This window comes from Vulpes vulpes, chromosome 6 (genome assembly GCF_048418805.1).
Source record: "Vulpes vulpes isolate BD-2025 chromosome 6, VulVul3, whole genome shotgun sequence".
Classification (NCBI taxonomy): domain Eukaryota; kingdom Metazoa; phylum Chordata; class Mammalia; order Carnivora; family Canidae; genus Vulpes; species Vulpes vulpes.
Genome location: NC_132785.1, coordinates 15858751 through 15881548, shown reverse-complemented (window position 1 = coordinate 15881548; position 22798 = coordinate 15858751). Strand labels below are relative to the sequence as shown.

Sequence of the window (22798 nt, the reverse complement as noted above, 5' to 3'; positions counted from 1 at the left end):
ACGTACTGTCCTTTCCCACAGAGCTGCTAGTGATCTCTTATGATAAAACTAAATGGATTAAAAAAAAAAAAACAACTAAATGAGATTATTTCACCTCCAAGCTTAAAATACTCTAAAAGTTTTAAAATTTACTTTGTGTTGTATTAATACAGCCACTCCAGCTTTATTTTAGTGATAACATAGCCTATCCTGTTTGTCCTTTATTTTTTAAGCTACTATTATTACAGGTAGCATATGAGTTCTTTAGTCCAATCTAATGATTTCTACTTCAGTGTAGTATTGACTGTTTTCTAATGTGGTTATTGATATGGTGGGATTTGAATCCGTAATCTTGCTATATTTATTTTGTTTCTCATGTATTCTTTGGTACTCTTTCTCTTGGATTGAGTATTTTAGTGATTTTATCTTTTTCTTGACTTATTAGGTATAACTCTTTGTTTTATTGATGGTCGCATTAGTGTTTATACTATCTATTTTATAACTCCAATTGATATACTGCTTTATGTGTGGTATAAAGTCTTAGAACAGTGTACCCCTATTTTCCAACACCTGGGGGCTTCATGCTATCGTTATCTTACATTTTCCCTCAGCAAGGGTTTAAAACTCCTAACACATGGTTATTTACTTCCAAGGATCAGTAGTCTTTTACATCTACTCACATACATATTTCCAGCGTTCTTCACTTGTCTGTGCAAATCTTTCTTGCATTTAGAATCTTCCTCCTTCTCCCTGAAGAAATGGCTATAGCATTTCTTCTAGTGCTAATGAATTCTTTCGGTTTTTGTATGTATGAGCAAGTTTCTTCCTCATGTTCATTTTGAAAAATATTCTCATGGATATAGAATTCCAGACCGATACCTTTTTCTTTTGGTCCTCCAAATGTGTTCCTGCACAGTCTTCTTGTTTGAATTATTTTGGGCAAGCAATCTGCCATCACTCTCCTCTTTATTTTTTTGTCCATATCTCTTTTATTCTTTATTGTCTGTTTTCAAAGGTTTTCTCTTCATCACTAGTTTTGAACAATTTGATTTTGATGTACCTTGCATGTAGTTTTCTTCATATTTGTTGTCCATGGAGTTCATTGAGTTTGTGAATCTGTAGGTTTACAGTTCTCATTGAATTTGAAGATTTTTACCATTATTATTGTTTTTTTCAAATACTTATTCTCTACCTCTCTTCTCTGTTTCAGGGACTTAAGTTGCATATATTTTATTATTACATATGTATTTAGTCCTTTTAAAGGTGTTCCATCTCACTGATGCTTTTTGTTTTCTTTTTCATCTTTTTCATTTGTGATAATGTCAATGACTGTGTATACCAGTTAATTATTTTCTTGTGTGGGGTTTAATCTGCTGTTTTTTTTTTTTTCATTCATTCATCTCAGACATCATAATCTTTTTCTATACAAATTCAGGCCTGGGTATTTTTAAAAATATCTTTCATCTCTTTAAAATTCTTAATTTTTCCACAACCTTCTCAACATGTGAATAGTTTTATAATAACTTTTCTCTGTTTATACTTCTGTCATTTTTGCATTCTTGTATCAATTTTTCTCATCAATAGTTATATATTCTTATTATTTGAGTGGCTAATAATTTGTGTTTGAGTGCCAAAGGTTTGTTTGATTTACCATGCTGTACTCTAGATACTTTTGTACTCTTATAAATATTCTTGAGCTTTGTTTTCAGAGGCAGTTAAGTTACTTGCCAACACTCTTGATACTTAACATGGCTTATATTTAAGTTTTGTTCCATGGAATTAGAGGAGCCATCAGTCTAGAGCTTATTTAACCCCAAGATTGAGGCAATACTATTCTGAGTATTCAACTCAATGTCCCATGAATTTTGAAGTTTTCCCATTTTGGCTGATTAGAACAAGTACTCTTCCTACCCTGTGTGAGAATCAGGCATAGTGGCCTCTAGTGTTTTTAGCTGATGGTTTTCTCACATGCATGTGCGGGTCAACACCAGAGCTAAAAACATATGGGGAACCACTCGAGATCTCCAGAGCTTTCTCTCTGTGCTGCTCTTTCTGGTACTCTGTCCCAAGAACTGCAGTTGCTTTGGCATTATCAGACTCCTCCCTGCCTCTCCTTAATTCATGGAGACTCCGTGACTCCACCTGACTTCCTTCTCCCTGTGCTGCACTTTGGAAATTCTTTCCAAAGAAGTGAATTGGCATGGTCACGGTCCTCATCTTTTCTCCCCTTTATCAGGCACCACTGTCCCATACTGCCTGGTGTCTATCACCTAAAAACTATTGCTTCACTCAGGGTGGTAAGTCTAGTCCCTGTTTTCCCATCTTTGGCCAGAAAAGGAATTTCCCTTTGGAATTGAAAATGGTTTCTAATTTTATTATAATTTGTTAGATGATGGAGTACCTATTTCTTGAAACCCGTAGTTGACTATTCCCTTCCTTATTTACCATGTTGCAGTCCTATTTATTTACTGTCCCCATCACAGATTTGCCTTTACTCTGGCAGTTCCAGCTGCCTCAGCCCAAATGCCACTTCATCATGGAAGCACACTTCCTAATGATGTCCCGCATCATTCTCTATCTCCTGTACCCTACTTAGTCATAGCACTTGTCTTTATCTTAAAGGATCTTGTCTATTTGTTTCTCTTTTTTGCTTCCTTTCTCTGCTTACTTAGAGTACTCTGCATTTGCACCAGGTCCTTCCTTGTCATCTTATTTTTAATGTGAATTTCCAAGGCCAAAAACTGTGTTTGGCACATAATAAATATTTGACACATAAATAAACAAGTAATTGTATCTGACTCCAAAAGGAGGCACTACCATTTCATAGATGAGGCAACTTGTTCACTCAACCAGTAACTATTTCTGCTCAGCTGTGCACTCATTCTTTTCTGACACTAAAAGATAATATTCCCATTTCTTGTGGTGGCCACTGCTCTTGTGTTTCTCTTTGCTGTAGGCACTCACTGTACCTGAAGTTGTTTTTAGTAGTGGTTTCGGTATGCTTCATTACTGGAGCAATTTATTTTTAATATTTAAAGATTAACTTTGAGTTAATAATATATACAAATGCTTAGAACATTCAAGTAGGAGCTGAAATTATTGAACTTGAAATTAAGTTTTTAGAAATTTGGGATTTTAAATCTTCTAAATAGACAAATAAAAAGTGGAGCATTTAAGCCTATAATAGGAAATCTGGTTTCTTTGTTGCTTTTTGGTATGGAAACGTGATGCTTTCTAGTCAGACCCTCTATGTAGTATTGAAATTTTATGGCACAATCTGCTTAATTTGTTTCATTTGCAAAAACAAAACAAAACATCATTACAGTCACATACTAATTACTAGCCATACATCATTCATTTGAAATAAAGCCTAAAGCATTTTGTGGTTATAAGCAAAAAAGGTCTCTTATGATTCATCACTTTGCAAGCAACATTGTTTTAAGGTTGCTTTTTTAGATCCAAGTATCATCTAGTGCCTGGGAAGCATTTTCTGTATTCTGCAAATCTCATTATCTAGGTTTTCGTGTTCTCTTCTTGAGCCTGTTTTGGAAATAATGGAAAGGAGAAGCTGGACTCAAGGAACTAAGTTACTATAGAGCCAGGCAGTTGCATCAAACCTGTGGCTCAAGGTGCAGTTGTGGCTATTGGCTGCTTTCTGTCTCATTTGTGAGGCCTTCAGAAAAGGTCTTAAAGTGCATTTTTAATAAAATTGTGGGAATACTACAATATTCTACTCAATGAACTGATCCCACTAATGCAAAGGTGAAAGTTTGATGAAAATATATATGTACTATTTAGGTAGACTTCAAGTATCTCCCCATAAACTGCTTATTAGTTACAAAGGAAAAGTACAGTAACTTTACATTGGAAGACCTGGCGAGCATCACTTTAACCGTGTGTGTGTGTGTGTGTGTGTGTGTGTGTGTGTGTGTGTGTAAGATAGAGAGAGAGTATGATAAAACAAATGGGGCAAAATAGAAATAGCCGGTTAATGTAAAGTCTCTTTTTTTGGTGTTATTAAAACTGAAATTATAAGTTTTTAAAATTCCATTTACAGTAACATAAAAACATAAAACACTTAGTAAATTCACAAAATCTGTATAAACCACTAACAAAGATAAAAGTAGCAAAATATGCAAATCATCTGTTATAAGGCAGTAGACAAGCAGTAGAAAAAAGCTGCAAGCCTTGAGAAAAGAAACTAATCCTAACTTCATGAATGCCCAGCTTTTAGCCTGGTGAAAGTTTTACAGTTAATAGAATGGAGAGCTGGAGTTTAAACAGAAGCTGTGTTTTTCTCCAGATTTGGGATTTCACGTGCAAAGACTTTATATGGATATTATGAGTATGTTCAAAGAACTAAAGGAAATTATCTTCAAGAAATTAAAAAAACACACACACAAAACAATATGGTCTTAATTGAGAAATCTCTGCAGGAAAATGAAAACTATAAAAATTTACCATATGGAAATTCTCAAACTGAAGTTTAATAACTGAATTGAAATATTTAGTGTGTAGGTTTAATAGTAATTGGAGATAGCAGAAGAATCAGTGAATTTGAAGGCAGCTCTATGGAGGTTATTTTATCTTAAAAGTGTAGCTAAGAGAATATCGTGTAAAAAATGAACAGAACCTTAGATTTTGCTGGATAAATACTCGTCATTCCAAAACACCTATAATTGGTGTCCCCAAAGTTGAAGAGAGTGAGATTGTGGCTCCCAAAATATTTGAAGAAATAATGGCTAAGAAATTCCAAATTGAGTAAGAAATAGAAATTTAAGGCTCAAGGAGCTCAGCATATTCCAACCAGGGTAATATAAAGGAAGACACCTTGGTACATCCTAGTCAAACTGCTAAAAGCCAGAGATAAAGAAAAAAATTATGAATGTAACTTGGTGCTAGGTGTTGGGGTGAGGGTTGATTGAGAGATTGCATAGGGAAAACGAGAGATTTTGCCGACTTTGTAGAAATAATGGAAAGCAGAAGTCAACAGAGGGGCGTATTTAAAGTGTTGAAATAATAATAAGAAAAACCCCTGTAAACTCAAAATTCTCTCTTTAGGAGATATGCTTCCCAAAAGAGGATATTTTAGAATAAAGACATTTTTAGTGAACTGAAAATGTTAGCTTAGTATGTGGCTATCAGCCCTGCCCTACCAGAAATGCTAAAGCTTGGGGCACCTGGGTGGCGCAGTGGTTGAGTGTCTGCCTTTGGCTCAGTTCGTGATCCCGGGGTCTGGGATCGAGTTCCACATCAGGTTCCTCACAGGGAACCTGCTTCTCCCTCTGCCTGTGTCTCTGCCTCTCTCTGTGTCTCATGAATGAATGAATAAATAAAATCTTAAAGAAAATGCTAAAAAGGTTATCCTTCAAGCCAAAGGGAAACGATACCAGAAAGAAGCTCAGATCCACAAAAAGTAATAAAGAGCACCTGAAATAGTAAGTTGTTTTCCCTTCTCATAAATTACTTAAAAGAAAACTGATAATTAAAAAAAAAATTACTGCAGGATGGGGTTTATAATGTACATAGAAGTAAAAGGTGAGATAATTGCACAAATGATAGGGGCGCAAGTGAAATTTTGCAGCTAAAACATTACACATCTGAAATGAATCACATGGTGTGAAATGGAGGAAGGCTGAGGCAGGAAAAGCAAAGCATGTACAGGTGTCATATTTTGACTTAATAGTAACTCTAAGTAGACTGATACGTAGGGATGCATTTTACTAGTCCTAGAGCAGCCAGAAAAAATAAAATGAAAAGAGACAGGACTCAGAAGCCAGTAGAAGTAAAATGGAATGCTAAAAATTGCTTGATTACATCTCATCTTTTTCCCGCTTTTGTAGTTGAAAAGCAGAAGGGACAAACGGAAAATAGCAACAATAAGAAAAGTAGCCTAGCTATGTATATTTCAGAGAATATATATTTCAAGGCAAAGCATATTATAGAAATAGTGATATTACACAATGATAGAAGGAGTCATTTAGTAGGAATAATTGTCTTCAATATATAAGCTTCTAATAACAGCATCAAAATTCATCAAGCACAAACTGGCTGAATTAAGTGGAGAAATAGATAACTCCCTAATCTTCACCTTTAATGTCCCTTTTTCAGTAAATTCTAGAAAAAATATTTAGAAAATATATCCCCTCCAATAAATTAAATATATAGAAAATCAAGACCATTCTATGAGCTGTCTTGTTCTAGTGTTTGGGGCTTCCTCAGAACAACCGCGGAATATGCATTCTTCTCAAACAGACATGGAACCTTCACCAAAGTAGGCCATATGGGAATGTAAAATATATCTCAGTAATTTTCAGAAGATTGAAATCTTAGTGAGTAGGTTTTCTGTTAAAACTAAATTGGACAATAAATAATAATGGAACATCTCTATTTGAATATCGCATAATATGGTTTTTAATTACTTGTAGGTCAAAGAGAAAGCTATTTTGAACTGAATGCAAACACTGAAAAACAAAATCAAATTCTTAAATTACTGATATCAGGAAACAGAGAATTTCAGTACAGAAAATTAGACTTGAACATCTATGCAAAAGTTAACAAAATATTTTTAAATCAAATATTTCAGGGCATAAAGAGAATATGTCATGACCAAGTGGTAGAAGGTTGACTTAGCATTTAAAAATTAATGTAGTTAACCATATTACCAGGAAAAAAAAGGGGGCAAAAATCACATTATCTAAGTAGATGCAAAATAACAAGTATTCAGAATTTAAATTTATGATAAACAAAAGTTCTTAGCAACGAGAAACAGGACAAGCTTCTTCAACCTGATAAAGGACATCTACGGAAAACCTGTAACTCTCCTCATAACTGATGGTGAAAGATTAAATGATTTGTCACTTTTGACTGGAATCCAGGCAAGATTATCTATTCTTACACTTCTATTCAGCATTATAATGCATGTTTTAAGCTGTATAGTAAGAAAAGAAAAAGAAATTAAAGGCCTGTGCATTGGAAATGAGGAAGTATAAACCATATTTTGAGTGACCCAATTGTTATGAATCTCTTATGGATTCACATAAAGCAATGTGCTTAAAGTTACCAGTGAATTTAATAAGATCACAGAATAGTCAGTATACCCGAATAAGTTGTAATTTTCTCTATAAGCCATGGCATATTGGAAGCCAAAATAAAAATAGTACTATTTACTCCAGTGTCCAAAAACTTAAAATACTTATGAAAAAAATTTCACTAAAACCTGCTATGAAAACCGTAAGATATTTCTGAGAGAAATTAAAGAAATTGTAAATGGGAAATTAGGCATGCTCATCGAGTGGAAGGCTCAGGTTTGTTAAGATTTCATTTTTCCCTCAAGTGATCTTAGATTTCTAATATGATACACGTTCCCAGTCAAAATCCCAGTGGGTTTTATTATAGTAATTGACAGGAAATTACAAAAAAAAACAAAAAAACAAAAAACAAAAAACCTTATGGCATGCAAAGGACCTAGAGGAGTTAAAATGAGTTTTGAAAACAGAACAGGCTTGGAAGATGTAGACAACTGATGTGATAATCAAGACAGTAACATTTTGGCTTAAAAATACACAAACTTTTTCTAGAAAGTTTAGAAGTAAATCTGCAAAGATACCATCAACTGATTTTCAACAGAGACTTCAAGGCTAGTGAGTGGGGAAAGGATCTTTTATTTATTTAACTGTACTGCACTGCTTGGATATCTTACGAACTGAAATGAATCTCAAGTCTTGCATCATACCACACAGAATAATTAATGAGGAATGGAATATAGATCTGACATGCAAAGATAAAATATAAAATACCTATCAAGTGGTGTAAACCACAGCAAAGCAGTTTAACAATTTCCTATAAAGTACACATTCATATTCTATTTTTTAGATACTTAATTAAAATGAGAAGATTCATACAAGAATATTCATAATGTCCTGTATGAGTTTCCACAGGCCTCCATAACAAATGCCCACAACTGTGGTGGTTTAAAACAACAAATTTATTCTCTCACATTTCTGGAGACCAGAAATCCTAAATCGAGGTGTTGGCAGGTTGGTTCCTTCTGGAGGCTTTGAGGAAGAATCTGTTCCCTGCCTCTCTTCTCACTTGTGGTAGCTGCTCACAGTCACGACTTTGTTTCCTAGCTTGTAGGATTACTCCTCCTCCCTTGCATTGCCTTCTCTTGTGTGTTTCTCTCACCCTTCGCTTTTTTTTTTTAATTAAAATGACGTCAGTCACTTAATTTAGAGTTCCCTAAATCTAGCTTGATCTCATGTGGAGATCCCTAATTCCATCAGCAAAGATCTTATTTCCAAATAGAGTCACGTTCACAGGTACCTGGGATTAGAACTTGACATACCATCTATCCAGTTCCCTGTTAAACCCAACCCCTATGTAGCCCCAGACTAGAAAACAAGAGTCCCTCAACATGGTATATTTTGGGTATATTTTTACAATGAAATATTGCTCATTAATAAAAACGAATAAAGTACTGCATCGCACTACATGTATTTGAATCTCAAAGTCCTTTTGTTCAGTGAAAGAAGTCAGACACAAGGAGTGTTTACTGAAAGTTTCATTAATATATATTTGAAGAACAGGCAAAACTTAGTTATTGTGATAGAAATCAAAACATTGGTTTCCTATGATAGGGTGGGGATTGTCTGGAAGCAGACATGAATGAATTTAAGACACCAGAATGGTTCTGGGTTTTATGCCAGCTTTTTAATTCATCAGATATGAAACTTCTGTGTTAAGAGTATTTGCTAAGACTGCCAAATTAAATAAGTCTCTTGCTCTCTAGCTTTCCCACTTACAGATCCTAAGCATTGACAGAACTCATTTGGACCTCCTGTGAAATCCTTAGTGGTCTGGAATTGATAAGTACTTGTAAACAAAGATAAAGCAATATCTGATGGCTATAACTAATTTTCTATTTCTTGACTAGCTAGAGGAATATACATTTTATCCTTTTAATATTTTTTGTATAATTCTTGGCTTTGCTTCTACAAAAAAAAAAACTGTAAGAAAACATACCATATGTACTTTGCTGTTATGTGGTCTTAAAAAATAATTTTAGCTTCAAGCTTTAATATCATAAGGGCACATTTATTAAAACTTTTTTTGTGTTCTGAGCACTACCCAGACATAAGGTACTTAAAGAGCTATGTTTTGATGCATTTCTCTCTTTTTTTAAGTTTTTATTTATTTTGAAAGAGAGACCAAGTGGGTGAGTGCGGTGGGGGCAGAGGGAGAAAAATCTCAAGCAGACTCCCCGCTGAGCACAGAACCCCACATGGGGCTCCATCTCAGGACCCTGAGATCATGACCTGAGCTGCAATCAAGAGTGGATGCTCAACCAACTGAGCCACCCAGGCACCCCTTTGGATGCATCTCTTGAAAATGAAATGAACTGTCCTTTTTTCCTGAGGATTCGGGAAATCTTGAAGAAAATAGTGGCCAGCTAACAGTAAAGGATAGATATATTTTTATGTATAGTTCAGCTTAAGAAATCTAGTTAAAAACTTTTTTCTAAGAGTCTTAATTCTGCTAATACATGCGCATTGCTTTCTTAGATGTCACATTCCTCCCTCAACCCTTCCTCATTTTCTCTTGGACAATGATGCCTTTGTTTTTTCACATTCTGCTTGCTTATGGCACCTCTCCCACAGAGAACGGAAGAATTAGCTAATGAGGAAATATGAGTGGAGAGTGCAGTGTGAGCGGACAACAAACACGAATCTGGATAATACTAAAAATTCAGCACAACAGGAGGTAGTTGGGAAAGGAATGGAGTCTGAAGTAGTAGCAGGCAGTGCTCACAGCAGGGTCATCTCTATAGTGTTTTGTCTTATAACTATTTTGGTGCAATTAAAGTCCATTCCTACTCCTGGGAAAACGTAAGGGTAGTTTGAGGATCCGATGGTTTTTAAGTTGTGATTATTTATTTCCACACTGTGTTGCTCAGAGTGGCATGCACACATGATTGGCAGCAAGTTAGCTTGAGGGCCATGTCCGACTGGCATGTGACCTCAAAAGAGTCCTTTAATCTTTGTGAAACATTATTGTGTTATCCCCCCCCTTTTTTTTTAAGATTTTATTTATTTATGAGAGACACGCAGAGAGAGGTAGAGACACAGGAAGAGGGAGGAGAAGCAGGCTCTATGCAGGGAGCCCAATGCAGGACTCCATCCGAGGCCTCTGGGATCATGCCTGGAGCTAAAGGCAGACACTCAACTGCTGAGCCACACAGGCACCCCTATTGTGTTATTCCTGATACATGTACAAAGTATATGAAGTAAAGGTTTAAAGCAGCCAGTTAAGACTGAAGTGAATGGCTTTTCAATCAGTTGGTTATTTGTAGTGTTAACTAAGTAAATGGTTAAAATAGTTTTAAAATGACTTTAGGGAAGGATAGCAAAGATATAGAGCATGTACTAAAATTTCTTTTGAGGTAAAGCTATGCAAGTCTGCAGGCAAGAAGGTGGGGAGGACCCAACAGGTTTTAAATAAGCTGGTTTCGGGGATCCCTGGGTGGCTCAGCGGTTTGGCACCTGCCTTTGGCCCAGGGTACGGTCCTGGAGTCCTGGGATCGACTCCCGCGTTGGGCTCCTGGCATGGAGCCTGCTTCTCCCTCTTCCTGTGTCCCTGCCTCTCTCTCTCTCTCTCTCTCTGTCTATCATAAATAAATAAACAAATCTTTTAAAATAAATAAATAAGCTGGTTTCTGAATATCTCTTATCTATAAAAGAAGTAATGAGGACTAGATTTGGCATTAAACATAGTTGGTATAAAAATGCCTAATTCTATTTTCTCCCCAGTAAATCAATGGATAACATTAAAACTATATGTGAAAAACATAATCGTAATAAGGTGATGGAAGTTGACATCTTCCTGAGGACGTTTTCTACTTTTTACCCTTTAAGATAGATGGAAAGACTCAGATGATCCAAGGGTGGCAGTCATGACTTAGATGACTCACAGCTCTGAGAGGGCACTGAGTCAGTACCTGTTGGTTCATTATTCTCTAAAGGTCTTTCATTTCATCTCTTTTCTGACAACACTCATGTTGCCAGCAACACAAGACTATAAAGATTACCCTTGGAGTTCTGTATATTGCTTGTGGTTTGATTTTCACCAGCTACTCTTTTAAAGGTGTTCTCATTGTGACATGGGACATCTATGGTCATGGGGTGGGGAGATTGCAGGAACTCTGCCCTCTGCTTTCAAACAATGAAATACTTGTAATCCAAGTATTTTCACTGTATTTTTCGTGCCTTTAGATTGATCTTCAGATTACAACTCCTTATTGTCAGAGTTTGGTGATGTGAGTTTATATTATGAAGACTCTAACAATTGGAAGTCTACCTCTGTGAGAGCAGAATTCTGATTTCTTCTAGAATTCTAATTATTATCTCTCACCATTAAACTTTTATAACTCATTCTCCTCCTCCTCCTCCTTTTTGGTGACTTTCTGTTACCTTTGAGAGTATTGAGCACTACAGTGCTCCATTTCTGCATCCAGCCTCGCTTGTGGCAGAAAAATGAGAGGTTCCTTAGCAAGCAAACAAACTGCAAATCTTGTGTTAATACATCATGTGAAGTGACAAAGAAACATCCTTCAGGAATTTAAAGAAAATTTTTTTTTCTAATTTATAAACCTTTTTCCTTTGATCCTATGTGAAGAAAGACTTTGATTTGATTAATGACAAAAAGGACCCTGTGATTATCATAGGTCCCAAGATCTAGATCTTAGAAGGTTAGTGTTCTTTCAGGGCTTTGTTTTGTTTTTAAATAACAGGGACAGATTTCCTGGAGGATCAGAGTCGGGCCATTCAGTGGTGGACTCGAGACTATAATGAGCTCCAGGTTATTTCTCAGGTTCTTTTTCAGCTCAGTGATTCTGTTCACTAAAATAAATGTATTTCATGTTAGTCAGAATACTGTTTGAAATTTGGAAGGAAAAACAATATGAAAAGGACATCTAATTTTAAAAGATGTTGCTCAAAGATGTGTTTTTTAGGATTCCTTTCCCGACTTTGCTTTGTAAGGCATTTTCATGAACTCGGAGCATTTTGTTCTGCATTACATCATACACTTACTCTATCTTTTCAAGGTACCTGTCCCCAGTGCCAGGTACACTCATTACTCATATAAATCTAGGTTATATTTTTCTAGGAAAATTAATTACTTTATACTGGCTACATATGGTTAGCTTGTCAGCAGGAAGGCTTTAACATATTTTGGGGCAGTATAATATAACATTTAAGCAAAGTTTTTTTCTCTTTGTGCGTAAGGTAGTACGTTAATATCGATTAAAATTAACATATTTCATAATACAAATATTTTCCTGGAATGCTTCCAAGTTTACTGCAAAGTAACAAAGTATCATGAATTGAGGGCACAGGTTGAAACTATGCCATGGGTGCATCATATACCTTTTGAATGGCCATAACCATGTGTACTTAAGTGATTACTCATGTGGCTTACTATTCTAAAGGATATAGTAAATGTAATAGAGCATGATACAAAATTGACCCAGGATAATATGAATACCATTTGCAACATTTAAGGATAAAAACGTAGGGAATTTGGCCCATTGGGAACATTTAAGACACCTGAATTAACCTTGTGAGACATAATCACTGCTTAACTTTACTTCATGTCCTGGAAAAACAGGTCCAAACAGAAGGATTCATGCCCAGTAAGAATTGGTATTCTAATAGGGCTTCATTTTATCTTTCTAACATTTTGTATTTATTTCATGAAGCCATTATTTTTGCTTTGTTTTTAAGTCTTTGTCGAGCCTACAGTCTTTCTACTTTCTTGTAGGAAGAGAAAAAAGCTTCCTCTACACAGGCATATTGGAAGACATTCCTTGAACTGTGGGAGTTTTAAAATACTTAAAAGTCTTTGTAAAGAGAAGTCATTACAATAGTCAAACTCTTAGCATCCTGGCCATGTACACTTAAACATTTAATCGGTCAAGTAGCTGGGAAGAATACTAAATGCGAATTAGCTATTTATATAATTTACTAAAATCTTTTCAGTCACTGTGTGGATTCGGTCCATTTGAACATGTTCTCTCAGAGGTATCTGTGGAGAGCTAATCCCTTATTGCTCAGTCCTGGTTAGACGGGGATGCTGGGCTGTAGCATTACATCGAGCAGTGTCTGTAATATCCTTTTGAATCGAATAAATTCAGGCTTTGGTCTATTTCATTTTAAATAACAGTCATTATATTATGAACAGATAGTCTTGTGCCTCCTGAACAGAAATCCTATAAGCTTCATGTGAAGCTCTTGTTCTTTAATTTTTTCCTTTAGGTTCTGTGACTGATGGAACTAGTCCCTATTTTAACCCTATGGTGTCTGTCACTATCTTCTTTTCCACCCCCCCCGAACTTGCTTCACACTGCTTTTGATATTTATAATAGTTGTTGAAGTTCAGTAGTTTTACTGTTACTGCCTCATCGAGGTGCTTCACCTCTCAAATCCCTTAGTGTATTTGGCCAAGGAATTCATAGCTTAAATGCTGTCTGTCTCCAGCCTTTAGTTAAATGGCTCTTCTCTTCCCTTGTGATAGAACTGGAGGGAGTAAGCTCCAGGCAAGAACTTGCTGACCATCTAGCCTTTTTGTTCTTTTTAAAGATTTCAACCCCTCTCCCCCGCCCCATTCCCAACAAGGAGTCCCAAACAGGGTTAACTTGGCATAGGATGGACCAGGAGCTTTGCATGGCTTCTGTCTTTGGCTATGCCCACATCCCCTCACACCGACTCTGCTAATCCAGTGTGTGTCAGGAGTCATTCGACTTCGTGTGTTTCTCAAGAAAGTCAATTTAGTACAAATTGGGACCTATTTACTTTCCCTCCGTCTAACACATACTGTTAGTCAGCGGGGCTTCTGAGGACAGCCGTTGCTATTTGAAGAAAACAAACTCTCTTTAGACCCTTCAGAATGTTTTAAACATGACCCAACAGTTTCAATATTGAACAAAAATTAATGATAGAAATGCTTGGTGATTTGTGGCCTCTGTACCCTGTTACTTTTTTACAATGTGGTTTCTGTTAAGAAATTATATGCACTTTATTACTCTAACATTGTCCTTTAATTAAAGCTTGCTTTTCATGGGGGCATCTAAATTGTTAATTTTTTCTTTGAGGACTGACTCTTGATTGCTTACAAAAACAAGCAGGGCTTTTCTCTCTCCCTGCTATCAGTTTGAAGGGACATATTGCTTCCTCGGCACTGTCATACCAATAAATCATCCCAGATTACTTGCAGTCGTACAGTACTAAAGTATACCATGCATTTTAAAGGAAATCTGCTATTTTCTTTTCAATCAGATGAGCAATGTGAAGAGACTACGGCCACGGCTCAGTGCTATTCTCTTTAAGCTTCAGTTTGAAGAGCAGGTGAACAACATCAAACCTGACATCATGGCTGTCAGTACTGCCTGCGAGGAGATAAAGAAGAGCAAAAGCTTCAGCAAGTTGCTGGAACTTGTATTGCTAATGGGAAACTACATGAATGCTGGCTCCCGGAATGCTCAAACCTTCGGATTTAACCTTAGCTCTCTCTGTAAAGTGAGTTTGTTTTTTAAAAACACATATTTACCTGACCACTTATTCTGAAATGTCAGCCCTGATTACATTATTTAAATATTTTTATTTTGATGTGCTCATTATCAAGAACTTGAACTAAACCAGGAACCCAAACCCAGAGTGAACTGAGCTAATTTACTCAACCTCTGAGCTAAATCCAAATACTAATTTTCTCTGATCTGCAAATCCAACTGAAGGATTTTGTTTAATAACAGAATTATGTTGTAAACCTATGCTTTCCCAAACTAATGAAATGGAACATCAAAATATTATTTAAATCTAAAATTCAATTCAGGCCCCTGCAAATGATGGTATATATGTATTGAGAGTTGCTTAGGATTGCCACTACGATTTTTACCTTTAACTATTTGAATATTTCTTTGCTGCTTTTTTTTTTCCGTAAGCTGTCTAAAGGGAGAAAAGAATGAGACTGCTTTATATAAAGGGAAAATCGTTTTATTAGGAATAAACATGCCTCAGATGTCATTGATGATTTTGAAAAGTTTCTATCTAAATATAATTTTAAAGGATGTGAAAATTGAGTAAGTTTAGAGATTTGGTTTTTTCCCTCCTGGGTTCTTCTACAGGTTAAATGTCCTTATAGCAAATATATTCACTGTTTTATGTAACAGAGTTCTTTCCTCAGAAGTGGGCCATGGTAATAGTGCTTTATTGATCTGCTTACAACAAATTCTTCTCCGTTACACATCACAAGAAAAGCTTTCTTTTGTTCTTGACCTGCTAACATCTATACTACCTGATTAAGGAGTTTGATGACTGGTTTTCCCTGCTATCCAGAAATTTCGCTTCATGCCACTTCGCTTGTACAAAAGACCGATGTTAGTATGAACCTGTTTCTAAACTGAAATCTGAAGAGGACTGCTTCTCTGCTTTACATCATTTGGCTTATGAAAGTTTTCATGGCAACCCTATAACTTTGGGTAGCAGGAGAAACTTGATTGCTATTGCCAGTTAGATAGGGAAGTTGAGAAACAAGTCCAGTTTAAGCCAAAGGTTTGCTCTCAGTGCTTTCATGACTTACCTTGTATAATTTTCCCGACCTACGCCACCTCTTGGTATCAACACCTTGTGAATTTGCTCTACTCCATCTCCATCTTTGTATTTTCCTCTCATTTTCTGAGTCTGATAGATCAGTTAAGATTCCTAGCATGGGGATGCAAATCCTAATACATGTGTTGAAGACTTTGCACACTTAAAGAGTGCTTACTTATTCCTGCACCAGATGCTTGACCTCATCATCTCATTGAGTGGATGCAATTATCATGTGGCATACAGAGACCCCTGTTTTTCCACTTGTAAACCATTATGATTAAAATTTTTAATAGTACAATATACAAAAAGTTATGGCAACAGAGTTGAGAGAGAAAGGCTAACTCAGTTACGGGAAGAACATTAAGCATTGAGAAGAGGAATAGGAATTTAGAGCTGGATCTGCAAGTATGAGTGGATGTTCCTGAGAGGCAAAGCCATTCTAGACTATAGCCATCAGTTTGCATAAAGGAACATATAGTGGCATACATGGGTACACCAAGTGATCAGAAGCCTAGACGGGAGAGGAGTGGAGATAATGTAAATGAAATAGTAAATTGGTCTAGATTGAAAAGCATCTCCAGTGGCATGCCTTATGGTGAAGATTTAGTTAGTCCTTTATTTCAAGAGCTGTCTCATCGCAATGTAATTCTAATAGCAGTATGGAAAAGGAGTAAGCTGCACTGTCCAGTACTGTTACCATTAGCCACGTGTGGCTGTTTACATTTAAATTAATTAAAATTTAAATAAAATTAGGAAATACTTTGGTCACCCTTGCCACATTTCAAGTGACTAAGTGTCCATATGTGTTGGCAGTGTAAATATAGGACATTTCCAAAACTGTAGAATATTCTGGATAGCGCTGGGTGAGAAGGTTATGCTTGGGAGAGACTTGGTGACTGGCTAATGTGTAGTGAGTGACCCAGGAACTCAAGCTGAGAACATAGATGGAGAAATAATGAGGGGGGAATGAGAGAAAAGAGGGAGGCATCAAAGATAACTTCTTGTTGCTGACATGTTTGAAGTGGTTGCTCCAAAGGGATTGATTTCATGCTGTTTTTAGTGTTTCCTACCCCTGGTTTACCTCAGTGTCTTAAAGTGAACCTGATGGAAGTTGCCTTCATTATTTAGCAAATATTACAGAACAGTGTGTGTCTATTATGTACTTGAGATGATGGAAATGCAATTAGGGTAGCAGTGAAAGGGTTTGGGATAGGATGGGAGAGGGGGCAAAGGGGAGTGGTGTATACATTTGAGGAACATCTAGGGAACTGTCAGAATATAGTGATGATGAACGAAGAGGTGGAACGGCAAGGAGGCAAGTACAACTGCCAAAATCAGGCTTTCCCTGAACAGGGAAGCAAAGGAAGAAAAACAAGATGAAGAGTGAAATCAGGGAGACGTTTACATCTGCAAATCAACTGGAGTTTGTTTTTTAGTATTAAGTGTCTATTCCTCTTTAGAGCTTGCATCTCAGAACTCCAGTCAGCTCACAGAGAGTTGACCATATGCCCTCCCTCATGCCTTCCTTGCAGAGGAGCTGTGACAAGAGATTAGGTCTGATCCATGAGGTTGAATAGCCTGATACAGTGCCGGATGCATAGTAAATACTCAGTAAATCGCTGTTGTGTGAATGGCAATGCAACAGACAAAATGGACACAAAGTTGTGCCTCTTAGTTATGCAGTTGAAAGTAGGCATCCTCTCATACTGATGGACGGTGGCTGATGCACAGTAAGTTACAAATGTAATGATGCTGCTATTACTTTAGTTAATCTGTAGACCAGTTAGTCTGTCTCCAGATAAGAGTCGACTGTATTTTCAGGCCATGATACCAGATATTTTGATCATCCCTATTAGAAGCCTTCTGTTGTGCAAGAAACAAAATAAATACTACAACTTTTTATTTTTTATTAGCCTACATGTCAAGTTGAAAGCATATATTGAACAAGATGATATCTCATCATGTTTGTTATCTGAAGTAGCAGCTTGATCTTTGACAATTGTGATTGAATTTTCACACTGAGTATAAAGCATTTGGTTTGATGATAAGCCCCCATAAAAGGAATTCCATATTTATTTGACAGTAGAAAGACAGGATAATATTTTAGTCTGGTAAAACATGCTGGGTAATTATATGTCATCTAATATTCTATATTCAAAATCTTTACTTTTAAATACCCCTTATAAATTTAGGTCTGGTACAAAAAGTATATGAAAATTTGTATTACATTGTTAATTTTGCATCGTTTAAAAATAGTTATGTGAATCATGAAATCTGCATACATTATTAATTTTAGGGGCTATACTACATCTTTGTATACATTTATAATTGAGGTAGCTAAATGCAGTAACTGAGTTCAGAGGGAAAAGGTTTGTGCTCTCTTTTTTCCCTAAAGATTTGATGTGGTCTATGATAAATATAAAAGTAAAATATGGGACATAAGATAAACATGAGTAAGAATCTATTAAGTTATAAAAAATTGGGGCAGCCCAGGCAGCTCAGCGGTTTAGCACTGCCTTTAGTCCAGGGCCTGATCCTGGAGACCCAGGATCGAGCCCCATGTCGGGCTCCCTGCATGGAGCTGCTTCTCCCTCTGCCTGTGTCTCTGCCTCCCTCTCTCTCTGTGTGTCTTTCATGAATAGATGAATAAAATATTTTAAAAAATAAAAAATTAAAAATTAAAGTAGGCATTTAGGTTTGAGGCTTAGTGAAGTGCAAACATGGTAATGAAACTTTTCATGAGCTAAAGATGAGATTTCTCTTATTAGCCAAAGCTGAACTGTATAAGAAAATGTATTGTTATAAGAGAAAAATAAGATGTTGAGCTATGGTCTTTAATACAGTAAGTGAAAGCATCAGTTACATTAGAATCTTTCTTTTAGAGCTATCTCCCCCGCCCCTCCCTCTTTTCTTATCCTACAAATATGAACAGAGCCTCTTAGGGCCTGACACTCCAAGAGAACCCTCAGGGTAAGATACAGATGTACTTTTCAGGTACATAATGCTATTCCTAGTTTAAGTAAAATGGTGTAAGTATGCTTTCTTATGGCTTGACCATTTAAAAGTATAAACCTTAGAATATATAAAAGAGTGGATGGACTTCTTATCATTCATGAAGTCCTCCAAAGATATTGCTAGACTTTAAATAATAATTGGATAATATGCAGTTGGAGATTATATTCTCTTTTTTCAGGACCTGCTATTGATTAAATGCAAATCCATTTCCTTAGAAATTCAGGCAGTAAATGGTAAGTGATTGCCTGACCAAAATGCCCACCTAGAAAAAATGCATATGTGGTTGTGTTGAAGTTAATTTTCTTAGAGAACCTGTTGGTAGGGCAAAGATCTTTTTCTTCAAGTAGATCAGTAGTCCAGCAAAAGAGTGAGTTGACCCCATCATCAAAGTTAAACACCATATTAAAGTATATGAGAGGATTTTAACTTGTGAGTTTAAAAAGCAGATGTTATTAATCCCTACACTATGGCTATAACATGTGTTTAATATTTCTTAATGCTTAATGATAGATAATTTTGGAATAGCAAATTATCCTGATCAATACAACTGGATGATGTAGCTGTAAAATGTAGGTCTTTGTTCTAAGTAATTAAATAAACTATATCTGGAGAGTAGATAGAGATTTTGGTAGAGTTACGAATTGCAATAATTTTGTCAGTGTTTATGCTGTTTTGGGGGAAAATTGCAGAAACAAGTAATTATTGATTCCATTATAAGTGTATCAGTATTATCATTTTGTAGGAGACTTTTCTGTTCTCCGTGGTGGTCGACCACACAGTGAGTGCTTCTCAAAGATGAAGTCATCCAAAGATATGTAGTAGTAATGGGAGTGTGGAAGGCTTAGAAGTTAGGTATTAAAAGGGTAGGCAGTTGGAGGCAAGATTTGTTTTTGCTTGATTTTGATTTTTTGTCTGTTCATTTAGGTGCATGAAATTTTGATCTGATCTCCTAATATTCTCTTTACAAGTGCAGCCTAACCAAAAGTAGAATAAAGCTGACCAAAGCTGTGATGGAGAAGATTTTTATATTTATTCTTTCTTTATTTTTTAAAGATTTACTTATTTATTTGTGAGAGAAAGGGGGCTTGAGCAAGTGAGGGGAGAAGCAGAGGGAGAGAGAGTCCTGAAGCAGGCTCCCCAGTGAACATGGAGCACAACTGGGGTTCTGTCCCATGTCCCAGCTCTGAGATCATGACCTGAGTCGAAATCAAGAGCTGGCCGCTTTACTGACTAAACCACCCAAGTTCCCCTGGAGAAGATTTTTTAAGGAAAAAACTCCCCAAAGCAAAACTGTTTAATTTCCTTTTTTTTGTATAATGCCCCCACCAACTCCAGTGAGTGATTTCTTGAAATAATGAAAAGCCCTTCTTGTAGTACGTTGATTCTCAATCTCTACAGTACCTTTAAGAAATACTGATGTGTCAGCTCCACATTGAGTCAGTTACTTCAGCATATATGGATATGGATGTTTAGTGGCTTTTTAAAGGTCCCCGAGGTAATTTTAGTGCACAAACCAAACTGAGAATCACTGTTTTCTACCCTACTTCATATCCCAGAATGGAAAATCCCTGATTGGTGGTGTGGAACCAGCCAACAAGCAAACATACAAAAGCAAAACCCAACCAACATAGGAACAAAAACAAAAAAGAACCAGCTCCACGTCACTGAAGGATGAGTGGTGAAAATATTTCAAAAAACTGCCTTTTTTTTTCTTTTTTTCCATGCCAAGCTGAGCACTACTCTGAAAGTGAAGGAAAGGAGTGAGTGGAGTGTGAATCTCAGGCACCCAGTGGAACTGAAATAAGTTGATGGCCAGTGTCCTGAGTTATTTTGCAGGGCTCTATCTTGTATAGGTAGAATTTCACTCATTATAAAAAGCAGGAGACAAATACCTCTGCCTGTCACCTGTTATAGTCATACAGGGTAATACTGTGAAGCTTTTGTGAAATTTTACTTCTGATATATCACCTTTTCCCTCGCTCTATGGAGTTATTTTAAAGAAAGACCTCTGCCAAACAAATCCATTGTTCCATCTGCATTGTGTTTTAGAAGGATTTAGAGAAGTTTTTATTCTTTATCAGATTGGCAAAATCACACCAGTGAATTTTGGCACCCTTTGAAAGTAAAGCAGTTTTTGGCCAAAGACTTGCAGATAACAAATGCCATTCTTATTTTACATCTAGCCAATTAAGTCATTGAAATATTGACTTCCAAAGTAATGTGAAACTATTTAGGATTCTTAACCCCTTTGATTCATTCATTAACACAATTAATTTGTAGCATTTTTCAATAAATATTTGATTTTACTAAGTAATGTTTTTGATAAATTTTACATTTTTTTCAGTTGCTATTAAGCATTGTAACTTGGAATTATTCTTTTACTAGGATTAGAGTGGCTTTGCTCATAAACAGCAAATACACTGTTTGCTGTCATCTCACCATTCTCATGAAGAGCAAAGCTAATCCATCAAAATTCCTTTATCCCAAACACAGAGCCTCAGCATTGTCCTTAACACTGTACTTGTAGACAGCTACTATCCATTAGAGGTAGCACCCAAGATGAATCTTACCAACCATCTCTGTTTTAGTTCAGTCTCCTATTTTTATACATTTTAAAAATGAAAAATCAAAAGTTGAATAATATGCTCCATTCCTGATACTCTAGGAACTTATTGTTTACCTCTTCTTTGTCAAGGATCTGCATTGTACCTACGTTTTTGGCATAGAGGCAAAACGTGCACCATTATTATATCTATAGTTATAGTTAGAGAGTGGCATTTGTGAACATTTGTTCTTAGATGGCAGATGTGAGGGAGTACGATGATAAAAATGGGTGCACACCCAAGGCAAAGACATTACAAAAAAGGAAATTATTGGTTAATATCTCTTATAAACATAGATGCAAAAATTCTTAGCAAAAGGTTATAAGCCAAGACTAATGATGTATAAAAAAAATTACATGCCACACCCAAGTGGGACACGTACAAGAGGCTAGTTAAACATTTGAAAATCAATTAACAGAATTAATTACACCCACAGGCTAAAGAAGAAAAACCATTTGATCATATCAGTATATGTAGAAAATGCATTTGATAAAAGCCAACTTCCATTCATGTAAAACACTTAAACTAGAAATATAGGGGGGACTTCCTCAAATTTATAAGAATATCTATAAAAACTACAGTTCCCATTATACCTAATGTAAGAAACTCAATGTTTATGTCTTTGGGAACAAGGAAAGGCTATCCCTGCTCACCATTCTTATTCAACGTTGTATTGGAAGTCTTAGCTAATACAGTAATACAAGAAAATTGAACAAAAGGTATTTAGATTGAGAAGGAATAAATAAAAGTGTCTTTGTTCATAAGTAAAATGATTGCCTATATAGAAAATCACCCCAAATTGACCAAAAAGAAAAAAAGTAAAATACTTCCTGGAACTAATAAGTGATTATAGCAAAGTTTCAGGATATGCCATAGACATAAAAAATTTAATTACTTTCCAAATATCAGCATTGAACAATTGGAACTTGAAAGTAAAAACAGTATCACTTATGTTAGTACACATTTACATACAAATTTAGTGTTACTAACACATTTAGTGTTACTACACTAAAATACATACAAGATTCATATGAGAAAGACTATAGAACTTTGATGAAAGAAATCAATAAAGATCTAATAAGGAAATAAATATCCATGTTAAGGGAAAAGAATATTCCATATTAAGATGTCTCTTCTTCCAACTTAATATGTAGATTCAATGTAATCCAAATCGTAATCCCAGTAAATTATTTTGTGAATATTGTTGAGCTGATTCTAAAGGTTATATGGATATGTAAAAGACCCATAATAGCCAACCCAACACTGAAGAACAGAGTTGGAGGACTAATACTACTGGACTTGAAGACTACAGTAGTCAAAACATTGTTGTATTGATTTAAAACATAGATAAATGGAACAAAATAGAGTGCTCAGAAAAAGCTCCATATAGTCAAATCTTTAACAAAGAAACAAAGACAATTCAGTGGAGGAATAATACTCTCTTGAGGAAATGGTGCTGGAACAATTGCACATAAACATGCAAGAGAAAATGTGTGTAAATATAGACCTCACACCTTTCATAAGAATTCACTCAAAATAGAGGCTGAAATGTAAAAA

At 35.9% G+C, this 22798-nt stretch overlaps 1 protein-coding gene across 1 annotated transcript in view; it reads left to right on the top strand.

The window, feature by feature from the left end:
- The window catches only part of DIAPH3 (diaphanous related formin 3), a 490845-nt gene that overhangs the window by 253335 nt on the left and 214712 nt on the right, over positions 1-22798 (top strand). The window contains exon 21 of the mRNA XM_026009631.2: positions 14313-14552. Within this exon, the coding sequence (XP_025865416.2) occupies positions 14313-14552 (240 nt within the window). The remainder of the gene's footprint in view (positions 1-14312; positions 14553-22798) is intronic.